Source organism: Aquarana catesbeiana, linkage group LG04 (assembly GCF_042186555.1).
Source record: "Aquarana catesbeiana isolate 2022-GZ linkage group LG04, ASM4218655v1, whole genome shotgun sequence".
Classification (NCBI taxonomy): domain Eukaryota; kingdom Metazoa; phylum Chordata; class Amphibia; order Anura; family Ranidae; genus Aquarana; species Aquarana catesbeiana.
This window is the reverse complement of record NC_133327.1, coordinates 635,982,938-636,005,061: the sequence shown is the minus strand read 5'-3', so window position 1 is coordinate 636,005,061 and position 22,124 is coordinate 635,982,938. Positions and strand designations below refer to the sequence as shown.

The following is a 22,124-nucleotide window of genomic DNA, read 5'->3' as shown; positions in this document are numbered from 1 at the left end:
TAAACACAATTCACATTCACAATTAGGCCTCCATAGAGCAGATGCACTCTGCAAGGTCATTGTGTTAGAGTTGAATATCGATATACACATAAGTTTGAAACCTGTCAAGGATTCACCAAGACATTTGTGGTTTCAAATTGTGTCCATTGTTATGATGAAGATGTAACCAAAGTTTGATATGAATTCAGATGTCTACATTTTATGACTTTTGCTTAGTTTTTCTGAATTTCCTTTCAAGATAAGGTGGCAAACCTACATACATGACAGAATGAAATAATATAGTCCAATAACATGAGTAAAGAAAGGTAAACTTAGAATAAATACCACTAAAATCCAGTGCTGTCCAACGTTAATGGGACACACCCAAATGTCCTCTGGATACATATTCTGCGCAAAAGTGTTTAAATGAAGTTAGTAATCAATGTGATACATTTCTTACATATAGCTGTAACCGCAATAAGTAACCCACCCTTCCAAGTTTCTGTATTTGCCCATCAAACAATGCTGTGGCAACAACTGCACAAATTTGACGAACTGATTCCTGTGTAAAATGAAATGTAAATTTATCATGCTGAACAATAAAGACAACACAACCACACATAGTTCACTGAAGTCACACTTGCCTGCTGTTTTTTAATAATGAGATGTAGGTAGGAGTCAATTACCTGTATTTGAACAAAAAGAAATTCACAATAAGAACACATTTGGCTTGAATATATTTTCAACTGTTCTGAAATAGTCTCTTACCTCATCTACCAGCCACTTTGTTGCACGGAGCGTTTTAAATGAGGAGACAAACAGCGCATAAGGCCCTACAACAACTACCTGTGATGTCTCGTCTTCTCTCTGCCATAACACTTGAACTGGGTAGGCAATGGTAAAAAATGAGCATGATTAGCAAATCTTTAAGGACTGGATAAAAAGTAATGACACATTTTTAGGAAATGCGGGAATGGGCAAATGATGGCAAAGGCAATACCAACAGGGCAATGCCAATATTCACCAAAGAGGTCCAAGTAGCAAAAGAATGGAGTAAAACAATGCCAAACAGTGGCAACTTTACACACAAATAAAAAAGGCCATACCAACAGGGCATGGCCAAACATATGACCAACGGGGTCAAACTTTATAAAACTACCTCTCTCTTCTATGGTGTGCTCGACTTTCCATGAAGTATCTATTGAGGGCTTAAAATTCAACATTCCCATTCAATTACATGTATAAACCATTAAAAAATTTTTATAACTGCATGGAGGTTAAACAGAGTGACAAAATTTTGGGAAAACATAACCATAAAATGATATCTTTGTATATATCTTATGCAGATATCGAGTTCACTTGTACCTGAATAGTGATCATCATGTTATCCTTTGGTACTTCTGCAGCATCACTTTTGACTGAAGGTCTCTGTTGAGCGGTATTAGAACTGCTGTGTCCTTTTGGCGTCTTCGTAGATTGATTATCACCTTCCTTGTCCTCATTTTTTGTCGTCAGGAAAGGCTTTAGGTGGTCAACATTATATTTGTTTTTTAGAGGAACTCCAGCATCACTCAATAATGTGACAAGCTTCCCTGATATTGCCTCTATTGTGAAAGGGCCGTTGAAGTCTGGTTCTATCCTTCCACCTTTCCTGCCTTTTTTCCTCATGTTAAACACCATCACCTTTTGCCCAACAGTATAAATTATGCTTTTATGCTTTTTCTGTATTTTTTTATCATGGGCTTCTTTCTGTCTGTTCTGGGACTTGGCAATATTTTCCTTTGTGGCTGCTTTCACTATCTCCATTGCAGCTTTCTTCTCCTCCATGAAAGAAACATAACTAGTCTCATCCGGGAGAATGATCTGTAAAAGCTAAACCAAAAAGAAATTTCTATATATTTTAATTAAGCGATTTACCCAAAAAAAACAAAACAAAAACAAGAGCTATATTGACTTTGTAAGTCTAGGAAGAGAACAGCCTATAAAATTATACATAAACCATGCAGCCTTAAATCACCTCTACCCCACAGAAATTGATAAGTTTGCATATGTGAGCACAGAATTGCACAGTTGTACAATAACTAACCGGCATTTCAACAGGAACTTCGGCGGGGAAAACTGCCTCCCTTCCATACATCAATTGAAATGGGGAAAATTTTGTGGTGGTTTGTATTTTTGAACGCAAAGAAAATAATGTAGGTTCCAAATACATATCCCAATCATCCTGCTTATCGTTGACCACTTTCATTAGAGCTCTAGAGTGAAACAAAAAAAAGATTAAAAAAAAAAAAAAAAAAAAAAAAAAAAGTTTACTTAACACCACATTTACAGCTCTCTAGTAAACATTCATTCATGCAACGAGCCCCATACTCAAGAAAAGTATGTTCTATGCTTAACCACTTGCAATAGCAGTGGAATGCAAACACAAATTGATTGGAAGAAAAAGAATGCAGTAATAAAACGTAAATCCAAATACTAATTAAACTTGCCGCTTTATGTTGTCGTTAGTTTTCTCATCAAGCCCATTTGTTTGGGGATGGTATGCTGCTGTCACACTCCTTTCTATTCCCAGAAGCGTACAAAGCCCATTGTTGAGCTGTAAAAAGAAGCATGTTTAAAACAAAATGAAGGTAGCAACATAACTCTTATATCATTTCTACTACTATGCTATTTTTGAAGTACACCTACTTGATTCACAAACTCTCTGCCTTGGTCAGACAGGATTCTTTTGGGACATCCGTGTCTATATATCATAGAGCAAAGGTGTTGTCCCACTTCAGCAGCACTTTTCGTTTTTAGTGGGAACGCCTCCACCCACTTAGAAAAATAATCAGTCGCCGTGAGGATATATATATTTCCATTAACAGTTTTGGGTAGAGGTCCCGTTAGGTCGATGCCAACGAGTTCCCACACATTTGACACCTAATGGGATGGAATAATTTCTTTGTAAATGAATGAATGATACATGTTGACGCTCATCATATCTATTATGTTTAAAAAATAACACAGCTTTAACAACAATTACCTTAATAAACTGCAATGGTTGGCTTGCTTTCAATGGTTTTCCCACCTTCTGACACTGCTCACATTCCTGTACCTTCAAGAAAAACAAATAGTAAAAATGTGTACAGCTTTTGTGTATGTGTATATAAATACAACAAATTTAGTAGATTGCATACCCATTTCTCAATGTGTACAGTCATTGCATTCCAGTAAAATCTGGAGCACACTGCAGAGCGCGTTTTTAGAATGCCAGTATGACCGCCAATAGGGGAAGCATGAAATTGATGAAATATGCTCTTTACCTCATCTTTACTTTGAATGGCTATTCTATTGCCATACAAGAGCTTTCCTTCTATAAAACAAAATTGACATTAAAAGATGCATTTATGAAAGAGCGATCCTACAATCTGTTGTTGTGCATTATCGTTTATGACACTCACCATTTATTGAAAATTTGGAGGCATACCTCCGAAGAACGCGTTGTTCATTTTTTGAATACGCTGATGGGTACGTTCCCTGAGCGAGGTAATTATATACCTCTTGCCACTTGTTCTCCATACCTGAAAATATAGCAGAGCACTATTACATAACGTTAAACATTACAACCTGTGCACACATTTTGGGAAGATCTTAATAAAAAACAAATGCCAATTATGTTTTCCAGCCACTAAATTGGAAATATACAGAACATTTAACAGCTGGTAAATAAACTAAGTCTATAATAAATTATCATTATTAAAAATGGTCTTTATAAAAAAAATGATACACGCCTCAGAAATTAAACTAATTCTGATATTACTCACTAGTTGCTGGAGTCTGATAAATCGGGACTGCAATGCAACTGACCGAAACCAAATGCAAAGCCTGTAAATAAAAAAAAAAAATAACAAAAAAGGGAAGATGCATAGATAAAAAAGGTATATTAAATGCTATATGGACCATCCACGTTGCAAAGAGCATGACAGTAATCAAATGATACTCACTAGTCGGGGAGTCTGATAGATCGGGACTGCAATGCAACTGACCGAAACCAAATGCAAAGCCTGTAAATAAAAAAAAAATAACAAAAAAGGGAAGATGCATAGATAAAAAAGGTATATTAAATGCTATATGGACCATCCACGTTGCAAAGAGCATGACAGTAATCAAATGATACTCACTAGTCGGGGAGTCTGATAGATCGGGACTGCAATGCAACTGACCGAAACCATATGCAAAGCCTGTGAAGGAAATAATTTTAGAAAGATTAAAAGGATACATAGATAAAAGGTATATTATATGCTATATGGACCCGCAACGTTTCAAACAGCAGTACAGTCTTAAATAATACTCACTAGTCGGGGAGTCTGATAGAGTGGGTCTGCAATGCAAGTGACCGAAACCAAATGCAAAGCCTGTGAAGGGAAAAAAATAAAAAATATTATATGCTTTAAACTGTAGATTAATGGCACACCACACTGATTAAAACACAACAATCAGATCATAGTAATGAGAGCACATATCAGTGTGTGTATATTATTTAGGGCCCCAATAGGCCTACACCTATAGGGGCCATATATATATATATATATATATATATATATATATATATATATATATATATATATATATATATATACACACTGATATGTGCTCTCATTACTATGATCTGTATATAAAAAAAAAACAACATGTAAGATATACTCTGTTAATACCTATTGAAATAAAGGAAAAAAAAAAAAATTCTGCATATCTTCTATTTGTCTTCCTCTGGGGGCCCATACAGAGCTGTGTGTTTTATGTGTACTGTGCGCGTGAGAACATGGATGCAATTTTAACCACTTCCCGCCCGCCCTATAGCGGATTGACGTCCGGGAAGTGGTTCTGTTATCCTGACTGGGCGTCATATGACGTCCAGCAGGATAACATGCCGCAGCGCGCCCCCGGGGGGCGCGCATCACGGCGATCGGTGGAGCGGTGTGTCAATCTGACACACCGCTACACTGATCTTGGTAAAAAGCCTCCGGCGGAGGCTCTTTACCACGTGATCAGCCGTGTCCAATCACGGCTGATCACGCTGTCAATAGGAAGAGCCATTGATCGGCTCTTCCTCACTCGCGTCTGACAGACGCAAGTAGAGGAGAGCCGATCGGCGGCTCTCCTGGCAGGGGGGGTCTGCGCTGATTGTTTATCAGCGCAGCCCCCCCCCCCGCAGATCACCCCACTGGACTACCAGGGATGCCACTAGGACCACCAGGGAAGGGGCAACGTGGATGGCCAGGTATGTACCCCATGGCCATCCACATGTGCGCAATCTGTGCCAATCAGTGCCCACAAATGGGCACTGATTGGCACTATTATGCCAATGATATGCCCAGCAATGCTATATCAGTGCCACCTGTCATTGCCCATCTGTGCCACCAGTCATTGCCCATCGGTGCCACCTGTCAGTGCCCATCTGTGCCCACCTATCAGTGCTCATCTGTGCCACACATAAGTACCCATCAGTGCCACCCATATATGCCAATCAATGCCACCTACGAGTGCCCATCAGTGCCGCCTATGTGTGCCCATTGGTGCCACCTATGAGTGCTCATCAGTGCCGCATACCAGTGCCACCTATCAGTGCCCATCAGTGCCGCCTATCAGTGCCCATCATCAGTGCCCGTTAGTGCCACCTCATCAGTGCCACCTCATTGGTGCCACCTTATCGGTGCCCATCAGTGCAGCTATATCAGTGCCCATTATTGAAGGAGAAAGCGTACTTATTTAAAAAAAAATTTAACAGAAACAAAGAAAAACTTGTTTTTTTCGAAAATTTCGGTCTTTTTTTATTTGTTGCGCAAAAAATAACAACCGCAGGAGGTGATCAAATTCCACCAAAAGAAAACTCTATTTGTGGGAACAAAATGATCAAAAAATTGTTTGGGTACAGTGTAGCATGACCGCGCAATTGTCATTCAAATTGCAACAGCGCTGAAAGCTGAAAATTGGGCTGGGTGGGAAGGTGTCTAAGTGCCTGGTATTGAAGTGGTTAAACATCCTGGCCAAGAAATGTCCATATCCACCCTAGACATCTCTGCCATTGTGTTCATCACTCATCCATCCAAAACATATCAGTCATTGTAAGTTGTATCCATCCACATGTCAGCTGTATCCATCAATAATACACGCGTGCTGTATATGTGGTGGGGGGAGAGGAGGACGCAATGCCAAAGACGTGTGGGGGAGTGAAAGTGTATTGCACAGATTGACTGCCATGGGGGGAGGGGAGGGGGAGGGAAGATGTATATGGCACAAAATGGCTGCCATGGGGGGAGGAGGGAAAGATGGGAAGATGTGTGGTGGAGAGGATGTGTATGGCACAAAATGGCTGCAATAGGGGTGGGGGAGGGGGAAAGATAGGAAGATGTGTATGACACAAAATGGCTGCCGTGGGGGGAGGGTGTCAAGGATGGGAAAATGTGTACGGTAAAAAATGGATGCCATGGGGGGGGATGGGAAGATGTGTATGGTACAAAATGGCTGCCATCGGGGAGGGGGGGAGATGTGTGTTGCCATGGGGGGTGGGAAGATGTGTGTTGGCATGGTGGGGGGATGGGAAGATGTGTGTTGCCATGTGGGGGGGGGGGTGAGAAGATGTGATCTATCCATATAATACATGCCCTGTACACAGACAGCCCTACATGGGAATAAAATCGAAGCATAATGGGCAATTACCGCAATACACATCATACATCTTTGCCATTGTATTGCGTCCCGTCCCCCCCCCTGCACATGGCAGACACTTTGTGCAATATACATGTTCTCCACCACAGAACTTAGCAAAACTATTCAACTGTAAATACGTGTCCATGCTTTATCATCCATCCATCCCCCCATGCCAACACACATCTTCCCATCCCCCCCCCCATGCCAACACACATCTTCCCATCCCCCCCATGCCAATACACATCTTCCCATCCCCCCCCTCCCCCCATGGCTGCCATTTTGTATGTACGGTAAGTTCTGTGGTGGCTATCTGTCTACAGGGCTTGTATTCTATGGATGGATGATAAAGCATGGACATGTATTTACAGTTGAATAGTTTTGCTAAGTTCTGTGGTGGAGAACATGTATATTGCACAAAGTGTCTGCCATGTGGGGGGGGGGGGGGGGGTGAGAAGATGTGATCTATCCATATAATACATGCCCTGTACACAGACAGCCCTACATGGGAATAAAATTGAAGCATAATGGGCAATTACCGCAATACACATCATACATCTTTGCCATTGTATTGCGTGTCCCCCCCCCCCCCCCTGCACATGGCAGACACTTTGTGCAATATACATGTTCTCCACCACAGAACTTAGCAAAACTATTCAACTGTAAATACATGTCCATGCTTTATCATCCATCCATAGAATACAAGCCCTGTACACAGATAGCCACCACAGAACTTACCATACATTTTCAATGGTTAATATAATCATCCATAGAACACATGCCCTGTAGACAGACAGCCCTGAAGGGGAATAACATATAATCATAACAGTGTACTTACAAAAGTGTTGAAATAGGAGGGTTCTGCTATAATTCTGCAACAAAACATCCAAATTCCGCACTGATAGTCTGCCTAATTGTATGTGTTCGCTCCTTAAATATGTACAGCAAACACGCCCATAAACATTGATAAACCCACCCTTCAATTCCCTAAACACACCCCGCAAACATATTAACATTTTCTAAACCCACCCCCTCGAGCATCGGGAGCGTGCGGGAGCCTGTGACTGAATGCAACAGGCATTGCGCAGGCGCCGTTTATATTTCTTCCTCAGCTGTTGTTCTTCGGAGACTTTCGGCGTTTCCTTTCTCCTCCTTACTGCGCAAGCGCGGCGCCTGCGCAGTACGGAGCGGACACTATCTGATGGGGGGACAGTTTTTGGCAGAACACCGGTACAAGGGGTGGGCGGGAGGATCGGCTGCCCTGGGCAGGGTGTGGGAGGAGTGTGGGAGGGGGCTCTAGGTCGCCGACAGCAGCATGAGCATGCAGAGAATATTTAGGTTATGGCTCCACTCAATTGTACAGTCTGCCCAAAAAGTGGGCTGAGGATGCACCCATACATATTGCTTGCCTCCTCTCTACAGCGGCAACCACATTCTGGCACAGAGGGAGAAGAATTCATTCTACTGGGCTTGATTTCTCATCAGTCTGGCTGGCTGGATCGGGCTGTGACACTGAGAGCTCCTCTACAGGTGGGCGGAGCAAGATGATACAACAGTGCAGTTCCGATCATTGCTTTCCGCCCCCTGCATACATCATACAGCTCTCCCAACATGAAGATCTCACAGGATGGATGTTAGTTTTCTTCCATGTGAGTCCCCACTGCTCTGCCTTCCAAACTCTACCTGGCTGTGCTGTAAACTCGCCCTGTACTTTGCAGAGCAGGTTTACAAAAAGTGAAGAACAATTCTTATATATGTTGGGAATATACTGGGACTTTTCATTTGTTAATGTTCTCTGCTGATCCATCTAGTACTTGTGTATAGGGAGGGGATCCAGTGCTTAACTAACTCCCCCCAGCTGTCTCCCATCCTAAACACAGGATATGTCTCACTAACAGCAGTGTACTTACTATATTATTTGCCTGATATAAGCTGGGTGCAATGAAAAAATAAATACCTGTCCCTATTAGCTCAGTCTCCTGTCAGTCTATTGAGCCCTCCCCTTCTCTGTCAGCCCCACATTCCCAGAAAAGAGCTGAGGTGTTAGCATAGAGCTCTGTACATGTGCAGACTGGGGATAAAGGCTGGGGAAACATTATTTCAGCAAGCTGCAAATGCCATCGATGTTGTTGGGAATCAGAGCCCCCCTGTGTGTCAGAGCCCCCTGTGTGTCAGAGCCCCCCTGTGTGTCAGAGCCCCCTGTGTGTCAGAGCCCCTCTGTGTGTCAGAGCCCCCCTGTGTGTCAGAGCCCCCTGTGTGTCAGAGCCCCCTGTGTGTCAGAGCCCCCCTGTGTGTCAGAGCCCCCTGTGTGTCAGAGCCCCCCTGTGTGTCAGAGCCCCCTGTGTGTCAGAGCCCCCCTGTGTGTCAGAGCCCCCCTGTGTGTCAGAGCCCCCCTGTGTGTCAGAGCCCCCCTGTGTGTCAGAGCCCCCCTGTGTGTCAGAGCCCCCTGTGTGTCAAAGCCCCCTGTGTGTCAGAGCGTGTCCTCCTCATTCTCTTTCCCATGTTGACTTTAGACAGCAGAGCAGATAGTAGAGGAGTCCAGTGTGCTGAAGTGTGGAGAATGTGTGATCCTGTTTTTCATAGGCTATTGAGTTTGGCTAAATCTGCTAGTACATCTAACACTACCCTCCTTCCCAGACTGACTATGCTGCTATCAGCTGTGCCTTCTGTGCTCCTTTATCCAGATTGGGGGCACTCTAATACAGGACATATGCCACTGGCCAGATCGCCAGGTGAAAACAGAGGGGAAAAGCCTAAAATAAAACTAATGCAGCCACCACATCTAATGATTGTTAAACTGCAATATATAACATATTGGGTTTTATACCAGTCTTCTGAACCCTATTTCCACAATCCTTAATATGTTTTTTTTTTCCATTCCTGAGCTCTGCATCACTTGCTACTGAACCCTTGCACTGTAAATGGGGGGGGGGGGGGGGGGGGGCGCAATCTGGTATGTTCGCCCTGGGCACTGGGTGACCTTGTCCCGGCACTGATAGGCAGCATTGGAAATCACACCCGCACGCTGCTGGGCTTGAAGGGGCGCTCTCTGCTCTACCACACTTGCGCACAAGCTGTAGCTATCTAAATCGGCTGGTACAGAGCAGCAGCAACTGAGCCGCTAATAGGGGTCAAGTAGGCGCAATCCGGGCACCCATTCATGTAGAGTAGGCATAATTCAGGCGCAAATAGTGGACAACCCAGGCGCTAGTAAATGTAGGTAACAAAATATTAAATGAATGTAGCGCTCAATCAAATTAAAATATAAATGGTGTAAAAAACTGATGATTAAGTGACGCTCAAAAAAGTATAATAAATATTGCTCAAAAAAATGAATATAATAGAAATGTAAAACAACCACGTGAATGGAGGTTCTATAGGGAAAATCCTATGCGGTGTTAGGACGAGAGATCCCTAGGAGAGTCATTTTGAGGAGGATCGTGGAGCTGTTTTATCAATTTTGATTGTATCGTCTATGGGACCTTTTTACCAAGGGCACGTTTCTTCACTGATCTAAGCACCTTTTTGATACCATTGGACTTAATTATTATTTATTGCACTTGTGTGGATTTTTATCTGTCATTATTTATATATATTTATTCTATATTATTATTGCACAGATCACATAGTTGCACTACCATTACTTATTTTAGAGTGCTGTATTTATTGCTTTTTTATATTCTATTTGCACAGTGGTTCTATGGATTCATTAGTTACACTTAATATGGAGTTTCGTTTGTTTTTTTTTGTCACTTTTTGGATTATTATTATTGGAAGAAAAGCTCTGGGAATCGTAAGGGGGGCTCCACTGGGGACACCTGATGCGAGCGGGGGCTCCGCCGGGGACTCCTGATGCGAGGGGGGGCTCCGCCGGGGACTCCTGATGCGAGGGGGGGCTCCGCCGGAGACTTCTGATGCGAGTGGGGGCTCCGCCGGGGACTCCTGATGCGAGGGGGGCTCCGCCCGGGACTCCTGATGCGAGGGGGGGCTCCGCCGGGGACTCCTGATGCGAGGGGGGGCCTCCGCCGGGGACTCCTGTGGCGAGGGGGAGCTCCGCCGGGGACTCCTGATGCGAGGGGGGGCTTCCCTGGGGACTCCTGATGCGAGGGGGAGCTCCGCCGGGGACTCCTGATGTGAGGGGGGGCTCCGCCGGGGACTTCTGGTGTGAGGGGGGGCTCCGCCGGGGACTCCTGGTGTGAGGGGGGGGCTCTTTAATCATCCTGACACCATAACAACCATGGTGCCGGGATGATTGAAGTGCTAACACCAGGTGTTTGGAGTAACTTTATTTATTTATTTATTTTATTTCAGGTACTTATATAGCGCCGTCAATTTACGCAGCGCTTTACATATACATTGTACATTCACATCAGTCCCTACCCTCAAGGAGCTTACAATCTAAGGTCCCTAACTCACATTCATACATACTAGGGACAATTTTAGACAGGATCCAATTAACCTACCAGCATGTCTTTGGAGTGACTTTATCTGCTGATTGTTAAACTTTCTAGAATACACATATTTTTATTGTGTAGGATCTGGGGCTGCTGTCGCGTCATTTCCCTCTTCCCCTTTCCCCCTCTCCCCCTAATTATTGTACGGCTCCGCCTACAGCCACAAAAGTGTTCCACTTTTCTTTTTTTTTTTACAATCTTGGCAACTATGATAACCCCTGTCAGATTTTTTTTTTTTTCACCATTTGTGTCCCAATGCAGGGAGACTTCCCTTCACTTCCTGTCCCATAGCCAAAAAAGGAAGTGAGAGGAAATACCAGAAAATGAGGGGAATCCCTTGGGGACCCCCAGGTCACCAGAACTCATGCCCCATTGGAAGATTTCCCCCTCTATTACTTTTCAGGGGACAATCCAAAAATGTGGGATCTCCTTTTTTTTTTCCTTTTCAATGATAATGGTAAACAGGACAAACAGAGGGAGAATCTCCATAATGGGGGCAGAGACAGCAATCAAAATTGACAGGTGTTCTAATCTCTCTGCCCTCTATCTAAAAAAAAAACAAAAAACAAAAGTTTTGCCTTTAGTTATACTTTAACCACTTGAGGTCCGTGCTGTAGCCGAATGATGGCCCCAGCGTTGACCTGAATTTCTGGGAGGCCATCATAGGACGTCCTCCCCTTTGCGCGCTCCCAGCGCTCCCCCTGCAGGGCACGCGCGGCGTGATTAACCGAGACTCGGGTGATCACCGATCCGAGTAAGGGGCCGATCGCGGCCCCTTACCACGTAATCAGCTGTCAGCCAATGACATCTGATCACGTGTGTAAACAAAAGCTCGGTAATTGTTTTTTTTTCTCCTCACGCTGACAGTGTGAGGAGAAAAAAAAGCTGATCACCGGCTTATGTTCAAGGGACATCGGTCCCGAAGAGGAAGGAGGCACATCTGCCTCCTCCTCTGTGCTTGCCAGTGCCACCTGCCAGTGCCACAGTGCCACCTGTCAATTCCCACAAGTGCCACCTATCAATGCCCACCAGTGGTGCCAATCAGTGCCACCTAGCAGTGCTGCCTTTCAGTGTAACCTATCAGTGCCCATCACTGCCAGTTATCAGTGCCACCTATCAGTGCCACTTCTCAGTGCCCACCAATGCCACCTATCAATGCCCTTCAGTGCCACCTCTCAGTGTCACCTCTCAGTGCCCACCAGTGCTGCCCTATCGGTGCCCATCAGTGCAGCCCATCGGTGCCTATCAGTGTAGCCTATTGGTGACCATCAGTGCAGCCTCATCAGCGTACATCAATGAAGGAGAAAAATTACCTGTTTGCAACATTTTATAACAAAATATAAAAAAAATATATATATTTTTTTAAATTCAGTCTTTTTAAATTTTTTTAACAAAAAATAAAAACCGCAGAGGTGATCGAATGCCACCAAAAGAAACCTCTATTTGTGGGAAAAAATGATAAAAATTTAATTTGGGTACAGTGTTGTATGACCGCGCAATGGTCATTCAAAGTGCGACAGCGCTGAAAGCTGAAAATTGGTCTGGAGGGGGGTTTAAGTGCCCAGTAAACAAGTGGTTAACCACTTCAGCCCTGGAAGATTTGGCTGCTGAATGACCAGGCCATTTTTTGCGATTCGGCACTGCGTCATTTTAATTGACAATTGCGCGGTCGTGCGACGTTGCACCCAAACAAAATTGACGTCCTTTTTTCCCCACAAATAGAGCTTTCTTTTGGTGGTATTTGATCACCTCTGCGGTTTTTATTTTTTGCGCTATAAACAAAAAAAGAGCGACAATTTTGAAAAAAAAACAATATTTTGTACTTTTTGCTGTAATAAATATCCCCATTTTTGGGGATGAGACCAAAATAAACTTACTTGGTTCAGATGGTGTCAAGCCTGTGTGGTGGTACCAGGTGAGGAGTACAAAGACAAGTGTTTTTTGCCTACAGTCAAGCATGGTGGTGGGAGTGTCATGGTCTGGAGCTGCATGAGTGCTGCCAGCACTGGGGAGCTACAGTTCATTGAGGGAACCATGAATGCCAAAATGTACTGTCACATACTGAAGTCGAGCATGATCCCTTCCCTTCAGAGACTGAGCCGCAGGGCAGTATTCCAACATGATAACGACCCCAAACACACCTCCATGACGACCACTGCCTTGCTAAAGAAGCTGAGGGTAAAGGTGATGGACTGGCCAAGCATGTCTCCAGACCTAAACCCTATTGAGCATCTGTGGGGCATCCTCAAACGGAAGGTGGAGGAGTGCAAGGTCTCCAACATCCACCAGCTCTGTGATGTCGTCATGGAGGAGGGGAAGAGAACTCCAGTGGCAACCTGTGAAGCTCTGGTGAACTCCATGCCCAAGAGGGTTAAGGCAGTGCTGGAAAATAATGGTGGCCACACAAAATATTGACACTTTGGGACCAATTTGGACATTTTCACTTTTTCACAATTTTCAGGGGTGTACTCACTTTTGTTGCCAGCGGTTTAGACATTAATGGCTGTGTGTTGAGTTATTTTGAGGGGACAGCAAATTTACACTGTTATACAAGCTGTACACTCACTACTTTACATTGTAGCAATGTGTCATTTCTTCAGTGTTGTCACATGAAAAGATAATAAAATATTTACAAAATGTGAGGGGTGTACTCGCTTATTTTTTATGAATGGCATCAATTCATGTGTCATTATGTATTATTGCAATAGCTGTGATTGGCTATCACATGGTACAGGTGTGCTGTGATTAGCCCTGTCTGTACCATGTGATCACAGGGACCAATCACAGAGATCACAACAGTACACAATGATTGGCTATGACTATAAGCCATTGTGTACATTTGACATGTGATCACTGTGCAGTGCTGCCAACCTACCAGATTGAAATTTACTGACACAACATCCAAAATTTACTGGCACAGCCAAGTTTTTACTGGAATTTTCCAAAAGTAGATATTAACTTAAAAAAAATATATTTCTATCTTATTTTTGATATAGTAAGTAGCTCACGGGGCAAGAAATAAGAATGGGGAGGCACGCACACACATGAAACTGACTCTCACAATGACATTGACAGCAGTGTGCAGCAGCACAGATGATGAGGACACCTCAACGACACGACGCGTCTCCTCCTGAATCACAGTCTCTCTCCACACCAGGTGGTCCCTTCAGTCCAAACAGCACTGACAGCCCCACTCCTGTCCCACAGACCTGCACACGAGGCTCCGGCCGCTCTGCTCAGCTCCCTTGCACCATCACACGACATGCTCAGGCACACCTGTGGTAGACCCGCCCCTGCCGGTGCTGCCCGAACACACTGTAGCAGGCACTTCAATAGTCTCGGCCGGCTCCAGACCAGAATTGTACATGTGCAGTATCAAGCCAACCGTCAGACTTTTTTTACTGGCAACTTCTTCCTGTCACTGGCATTTACTGGCAGTAGAAAAGTGCCTGTTTTTTACTGGCTGCCAGTATAAATACTGATGGTTGGCAACAATGTCACTGTGATTGGTCACAGCCATCACATGGTACCAGGGCCGGCCCGGTATAGCGATCTGTCTTCCGCTGTGTCTGGTGGACACAGCAGGTCACAGATTGTGCCACTGCACGGCCCCTGTTTTTTCACATATGGCGACCCATCACATTTGGCTTCCCGCTGGAGTGCGCATGCGCGACAGCGCCCCATATGCGTTCCAACACTTTTAAAACTTTACGTTTTAAAAGTGTTAAAAGTGACAAAAACACTTTTTATTTTTTTAAACACTTTTAAAAAAGTGTTAAAAGTGACAAAAGTTTTATAAGTGTTGGAACGCATATGGCGGCGTCGCGCATGCCCACTCCAGCGGGCAGCCAAATGTGATGGGTCGCCATATGTGACGAAACACCCCTAGGGGACACACAAGGCACGCAACCGGGAGGGTGTCATATAACGTCCACCCAGAAGACAGAGGCTCCGGGGCGGCTGTAATTTTACAATAGACCAGGCAGGAGGTGGTTAAACCCTACACAGCTGGAATGCCAAAAGGCTTTTCTTAAACAAGGTTGGCCCAAGGCCATCTCAAAAAAGATCCAACTGCTCAACAGACAACCATACCAATCAAATAATACTTGGGAAGCTCGTGAGAAACATAGAAGGATGGTGCCAGAAAAAGGCCATCAATGTAGTCTGAGGGCCTACCATGTAGTCTGAGGGCCTACCATGTTGTCTGAGGGCCTACCATGTTGTCTGAGGGCCTACCATGTAGTCTGAGGGCCTACCATGTAGTCTGAGGAAATACCATGTAGTCTGAGGGCCTACCATGTAGTCTGAGGGCCTACCATGTAGTCGGAGGGAATACCATGTAGTCGGAGGGAATACCATGTAGTCGGAGGGAATACCATGTAGTCGGAGGGAATTCCATGTAGTCTGAGGGCCTACCATGTAGTCTGAGGGCCTACCATGTAGTCGTAGGGAATACCATGTAGTCGGAGGGAATACCATGTAGTCTGAGGGCCTACCATGTAGTCTGAGGGCCTACCATGTAGTCTGAGGGCCTACCATAGGACCTACCATGTAGTCTGAGGGCCTACCATGTAGTCGGAGGGAATACCATGTAGTCGGAGGGCATACCATGTAGTCGGAGGGAATACCATGTAGTCTGAGGGCCTACCATATAGTCTGAGGGCCTACCATATACTACATAACTATTCCAAAAGGAGTTTGTGCACTAAGAATGTAATGACTATGACTAGCTTCAGAAGACCATGACATGACTAATGTTTTGAGTGAGACTGTAATTGATTTCCTTCAAACCTTCATTGCAAACCCAGATGGCATCATATTCTTGGGCCATTCAAACTCCGTGGTGTGAATTCTGATCCCGGATTCCACCAGAACTACGGCTTTAGAATCTGGCCTGTCAATCAAAAGTAAAACAGCCAATTAGGACTGCGACAAAGAAAAACAATTGTTGGAGAGCAAGTTAAATATACAAAGACACATGGCAAAATAATTGTATATATATAGTCCTGTAATGTTACATTCACACGGGTTACAGAAAAGGTGCCATGTACAATGGGGGAGATTTACTAAAACTGGAGCACTCAGAATGTGGAGCGGCTGTGCATGGTAGCCAATCAGCTTCTAACTTCAGCTCGTTCAATGAAGCTTTGACAATAAAACCTGGAGGCGGATTGGTTTCTATGTAGAGCTGCACCAGATTTTACACTTTCCAGTTGTAGTAAATCTCCCCCATACTGTCAGCGCCTAGCAAACACCCAGTCCAAGAAGGTGTATGGAGACAAATTGGCTTAATACACATTCCTGCTTTTATCGGACATTGCATTATGCCAGATAAAATGTTGAGTTCTACGTTGGGAGCAACAGCATCTTAATTCTACAGGCGATCAAACCAAACTCAGATCGGATGCTTTGGAGGGCATAGGAGAGATATGGGGTCTGAAAGACCCCAGATCTTACCATAAAGAGGACCTGTCAAGGCTCATGCAGTCACAAGGGATGTTGTTCATCCCTTGTGATAGCAATAAAGTTAATCCAAAAAAAATTTAAACCTCCTGTGTAACTCTGAATTGGTAACCTGTCAAGGCTTTTAAAGTGTCTCCTATGAAAATTTTTAGGTAATATAGTTTAGCGCTGTTCCACGGGCATACACAATTTTAAAGCATGGCGTGTTAGGTGTCTATATACTCGGCGGAACTTTTTTTTTTTTTTTACCAAACAACTGAGTATTAGACTGCATTTCTATGTACTAAAACTCAGTGTATTTTTTTCCTAAAAAGTTTGATAATTGATAATCCACTATGCAAATATCTTGTGACATAAAAAACTGCAACACCCACCATTTTTAATCTCCAAGGTCTCTGATTATAAAATATATAATATTTGTGGGTTCCAAGAAAAAAAAAAACGAATTGTTCCGTGTATGAGAGAGATGTCAGAATTGGCCCAGAATGGAAGGTGTTTGTTACCCCAACATTTCCTATTCCTGATATGTGCCTGCTGTACCATGTACTTGTATGAGAAAGTCTCCTGTTCTCTTTGTTTTGCTTCCTTTATGTGAAATCCCTGGTGTGTCTGTCAGTCCCTCTGCTTTCCTAATAAAAACTGACCACACTAAGCAGGAGAGCACAGCGTGGTCAGTTCTCTAGCCATGATGGGAACTCAGCCTGCTCTCCTCCAATGATCAGACTTGTCCTGACACCCCCCCCCCCCCACTGCACAGCTTTTCACTGAGAAGATCAGTGTGCTGCTGCTTCTCCTCCCCAAGCTCTTATGCAGCTGAGAACAGAGGGAATGTGATCACTTATAAAAAAGGCAACAAAGATATTTATAATTTTTTTATTTTTTATATCTATACACAAATGTTTTGCTTACCATTTCTATTTTAATCGCTTGCTGACCAGCGCACGCTGATGTACATCAGCAGAATGGCACTGGGGGCAAAAGGGCAAACAGGTATGTCCCCTTTAAGAAGCGGTGTTGCGGGCGCGCGAGTGCCACGTCCTCCGTGACAGCGGGTCCCGTGGACTCGATGTCGGTCGGATGCCCGCAATCGTGTCACGGAGAGGTAGAACGGGGAGATACTTTTGTAAACAAAGCATTTCCCCGTTCTGCCTAGTGACATGACAGAGATCACTGCTCCCTGTCATCGAGAGCAGTGATCACTGTCCTGTGTGTTGAAGCCCACCCCCCCCTAACAGTTAGAATCACTCCCTAGGACACACTTAACCCCTTCACTGCCCCCTAGTGGTTAACCCCTTCCCTGCCAGGGTCATTTACACAGTAATCAGTGCATTTTTAAAGCACTGATCGCTGTATAAATGACAATGGTCCCAAAATAGTGTCAAAATTGTCCGCCATAATGTCGCAGTCACGGTAAAAATCGCAGATCGCCATTGCTAATTAAAAAAAAATTATTAATAAAAGTGCCATAAAACTGTCCCGTTTTGTAGACGCTATAAATTTTGCGCAAACCAATCGCTTATTGCGATTTTTTTTAACTAAAATTACGTAGAAGAATTCATATTGGTCTAAACTGAGGAAAAAAAAGGGTTTTTTTTATATTTTGGGGGATATTTATTATAGCAAAAAGTAAAAAAATATTGCTTTTTTTTTCTCAAAATTATCGCTCTATTTTTATGTTTATAGCGCAAAAAATAAAAACCACAGAGGTGATCAAATACCACCAAAAGAAAGCTCTATTTGTGGGGGGAAAAAAAGGACGTCAATTTTGTTTGGGTACAACGTCGCACGACCGCGCAATTGTCAGTTAAAGAGACGCAGTGCCGAATCGTAAAAAGTGCTCTGGTCAGGAAGGGGGTAAAATCTTCCGAGGGCTGAATCGGTTAAAAACCCCTTTTATACTACACCAGGTCTCTTCCTTGTTAGGAATGGTTCCTGGGCCCCAGGGCCCCTGTGAATGGGGCCCCGCTTTCTTAATAATGAGTAAATCTAAAAATAAATAACGGTGTATAAAAATAAAAATGGGTGTGCGATGACATTAATAATAAATAAATATAAATAAAAGATTGTGAATGGAAAAAAATAGGTTAAAAATATAAACAAATAAAAGTAATATAAAATAAAAAAATAAGAGAGTATAAATATACATAAAAAAATAAAGATAATGAATAAAAATGTATATAAAAAAATAAAAAAGGATACATTTATGAATAAATTTAAAGAATAAAGATAAAAAAAAAGGGTGTATAAAATAAATAATAATGATAAATATAATAGTTAATAAATATAAAAATAACTCTAAATAAGGGTGTATAAAAATAAAGAAAAATAATGAGGATAATAATTAATAAATATAAAAATAACTATGAATCAGGGTGTATAAAAATAATAAATGCATATGAAAAATAAAAAATGGTGTAGAAAAAGAAAAAAAATATATAATAATGGGTAAATCTAAAAATAAATAATGGTGTATAAAAATGGGTGCTTGATGAAATGAATAATGAATAAATATAAAGGGGTATAAAAATAATAAATGAAAATCATAAATACCATAAATAAAATGAATAATTAAAAAAATGTAGGAAAAAAATGTGCGTGTTGCACAACCCTATCCACATAGCCCTGGGTAGACTAGAACTCGTGGACGTGCACCACGGCGTCCGGCAAGATTATGGCAGTGCTCTCTTTATCTTGAAGCTGGATTCTCAGTGACGTCATCGGCTCAGCACTGCCATCTATAGGCAGCAGGGCCGGTACAAGGGGTGGGCGGGAGGATCGGCTGCCCTGGGCAGGGTGTAGGAGGAGTGTGGGAGGGGGCTCTAGGTCGCCGACAGAACACCGGCCTTCCCTGAGCCCGATCCCGGGAGCGCGCTCTAATGCAGCCCGGGGATTGCAGGCCGCAGCCCAACATGGCCGGGAACTGCAGCAGCTTCAACTCGCCCGGCACAGGGGAGATCATCCAGCTGAATGTGGGGGGCACCAGGTAGGTGGTGAGCTGTAGTAGGTAGGTGGGAGGTGAGCTGTCATTCATAGCAGAGGCAGGCTCAGGACTTCTTCACCTGTCTGGGGGGAGGGAGGATAATCCTCCATGTCTGCTATATTATTATTACTCATGGGCCTCATTCACATCTGTGTGAAAAATGCACGTCACCCCTGTGGTGTCTTCATGTTCTCTGACCGTGTGAGGAAATGCGCACTTTGCCGCAAGTTTTGGAAGCGTGCTGCAAACGCATATTGCGAGGCCATTAATTGTTAATGCCGCCCCAAATGCGGTTAGCAGATGTGCGTTTTTTTGTGCGGCGTGCCCAGAAAGGAGCGGGGGCGTCTTTGGCATGCTTGTTGCGAATAGGGCAGCCCATTCCAGTGAAGGGAGAGTCCTATGTGCGATGCGTGCAAACGCATTGGAGAACGCACGCTGTCGCTAAGTGAACGGGGGCCTAATTCTTAATGGCAACCAGCAGATGTGTGCATTTATTTCCTGCAAAACATGGAAAGCGCAGCCCCTCGGGGCCTCATTCACACCTGAGTGGTCAGGGAAGGCATGAGAAAACGCACGTCACGCTTCATTCTTAACCCCTCCCCCTTCTGCATTATAGCCGAATGACGGCTACAGCCCGGGCTTACTTTGCCGGGAGGGCGTCTATTGACGTCCTCCTGTGATCGCGCTGCACGCACACCCCTATGGCGCACGGGTGGCGCACTGAGTCCTTTGGACTGATCAGGGTAAAGAGCCAATCACAGCTGCCCTTTACCACGTGATCAGCTGTGTCCAATGAAAGCTGATTACGGATGTAAACACAAGCCAGTTATGGGCTTTTCTTTTCTCATGCTGACAGCATAGGGAGAGGAGAGCTGATAACTGGCTTGTGTTAAAGGGACATCTACACTGATAATCAGTGCACTAATATCAGTGTCCTGATTATCAGTGCCCACTAAGGATGGGCTCGGGAGTGTTTGCACACACCACGTGCAGAGCCCGCCAGCAAGTCGGTACTGCGCTAATCACAGACAGAGACATTTCCCGATCTCTGCAGCCGCACATTGGGAAAATGTCTTACTGCCTGTGATTAAGCGCAGGGCCGTGCCAACTTCCTGGCGGGCTCTGCACGTGGTGTGTGCGAACACTCCCGAGCCCATCCTTAGTGTCCACCAGTGCTGCCTCATCAGTGCCAAAAAAAGCTTAAAATTGGCCTGGGCAGGAAGAGGGTAAAAGTGCCCAGTAGGCAAGTGGTTAATTGATTACAACATCGATTAGAACTGTCCACGTTATCGATGTACAATACGATCATCACACATAGATATTTATTTGCGCAATCAACAAAATTACACCGCAGCCGATAGACACAACATTGACCACGGGCTCACTAAATTGATGGGATAATGGTTCTCTAGTTTGCGGATTTATTCGCACAGGAGAATCCATTGGATGATCACATTGATAGGTGTGTGGCTGCCATTATCTTGCTGCGACTGATTGGTCATTATAATTGGTTATCCACTTTGCGCGCCCGTGGTAAAGCCCAAAGACAGCTTCAGTGTGGGCTTGAAATGCTGTCCAATGTATGTCCTCCAGTTCTGGCCCCGCCCTGCTATTGCCGAGTCCTTGGGGATTGGCTGATCACAGAGCATAGTAAAGGGCCTGTCACAGAAGGCCCTTTACCACGTGATCAGCTGTCAGCCAATGACAGCTGATCACAGAAGAAAACAGAAGCCAGTTACTGGCTTTTTTCGCTGTCAGCATGAAGAAAAGAAGCAAACCCTTAACCGGCTTCTGTTCTGATATTGGTCCCTAGTGCTGCTCATCAGTGCCCACCAGTGCCGCCTATCAGTGTCACCTCTTCAGTGCCCATCGGTGAAGGAGAAAAATTATCTGTTTGCAAAATTTTATAACCAAATATGAAAAATGTTTAGTTCAAAATTTTCGATCTTCCTTTTTTCTTTTTTTTTTTGTTTAGCAAAAAAAGAACCCAGTGGTGATTAAATACCACCAAAAGAAAACTATTTGTGTGAAAAAAATGATAAAAATGTAATATGGTATAGTTTTGCATGACCGCACAATTGTCATTCAAAGCGTGACAGTGTTGAAATAAATAATTGGCCTGGGCAGGAATGGGGTGAAAGTGTTCAGCAAGCAAGTGGTTAAGGAGGAGCTCCAGTCTCCTGTGTAAAAATTTAAAGTCGGCAGCTACAAAAAGTTTAGCTGCTGATTTTTTTTTTTTTAATAAACAGCCACTCACCTGTCCCAGGATCCAGCGATGAGATCACCCTAGCCGTTCTGACATCTCATCTTATGTCTTCGGCCCCGGCATCTTAAGTGTGGGCACCCGGCTGTGACTGCTTACAGCTTCACAGCCGGGTGCCTACTGCACATGCGCGAGTCGCGCTGCGCATTGTGAATGGTCCTGTAGTCTTTTGGGACTTGTGACCTGTCCCAGAAGACTGCAGGGAGGGGGAGAAGACCTTCCGCTTCTGATACTGGTGCAAAAGTGAGAGCGGGTGCTTCTCAAAAATTGGGGACCCCCTCCACAAAGGGGCCAT

General features: G+C 44.1%; 1 protein-coding gene and 2 long non-coding RNA genes across 3 annotated transcripts in view; 1 reads left to right on the top strand and 2 right to left on the bottom strand.

The window, feature by feature from the left end:
- Nucleotides 1-3,283: 3,283 nt before the first annotated feature.
- Nucleotides 3,284-4,030, bottom strand: LOC141140859 (uncharacterized). The gene is made up of 4 exons (XR_012244009.1): nucleotides 3,966-4,030; nucleotides 3,786-3,846; nucleotides 3,423-3,542; nucleotides 3,284-3,334 (listed from the first exon to the last, which is right to left on the bottom strand). It is a non-coding gene; the product is annotated as an uncharacterized lncRNA (long non-coding RNA).
- Nucleotides 4,031-4,141: 111 nt separating this feature from the next.
- On the bottom strand, nucleotides 4,142-7,606 carry LOC141140860 (uncharacterized). Its single transcript, XR_012244010.1, has 3 exons — nucleotides 7,508-7,606; nucleotides 4,317-4,376; nucleotides 4,142-4,202 (listed from the first exon to the last, which is right to left on the bottom strand). It is a non-coding gene; the product is annotated as an uncharacterized lncRNA (long non-coding RNA).
- Nucleotides 7,607-19,360: 11,754 nt separating this feature from the next.
- The window catches only part of KCTD3 (potassium channel tetramerization domain containing 3), an 84,757-nt gene continuing 81,993 nt past the window's right edge, over nucleotides 19,361-22,124 (top strand). Inside the window, exon 1 of the mRNA XM_073628381.1 lies at nucleotides 19,361-19,569. Within this exon, the coding sequence (XP_073484482.1) occupies nucleotides 19,463-19,569 (107 nt within the window). The 5' untranslated portion in view covers nucleotides 19,361-19,462. The remainder of the gene's footprint in view (nucleotides 19,570-22,124) is intronic.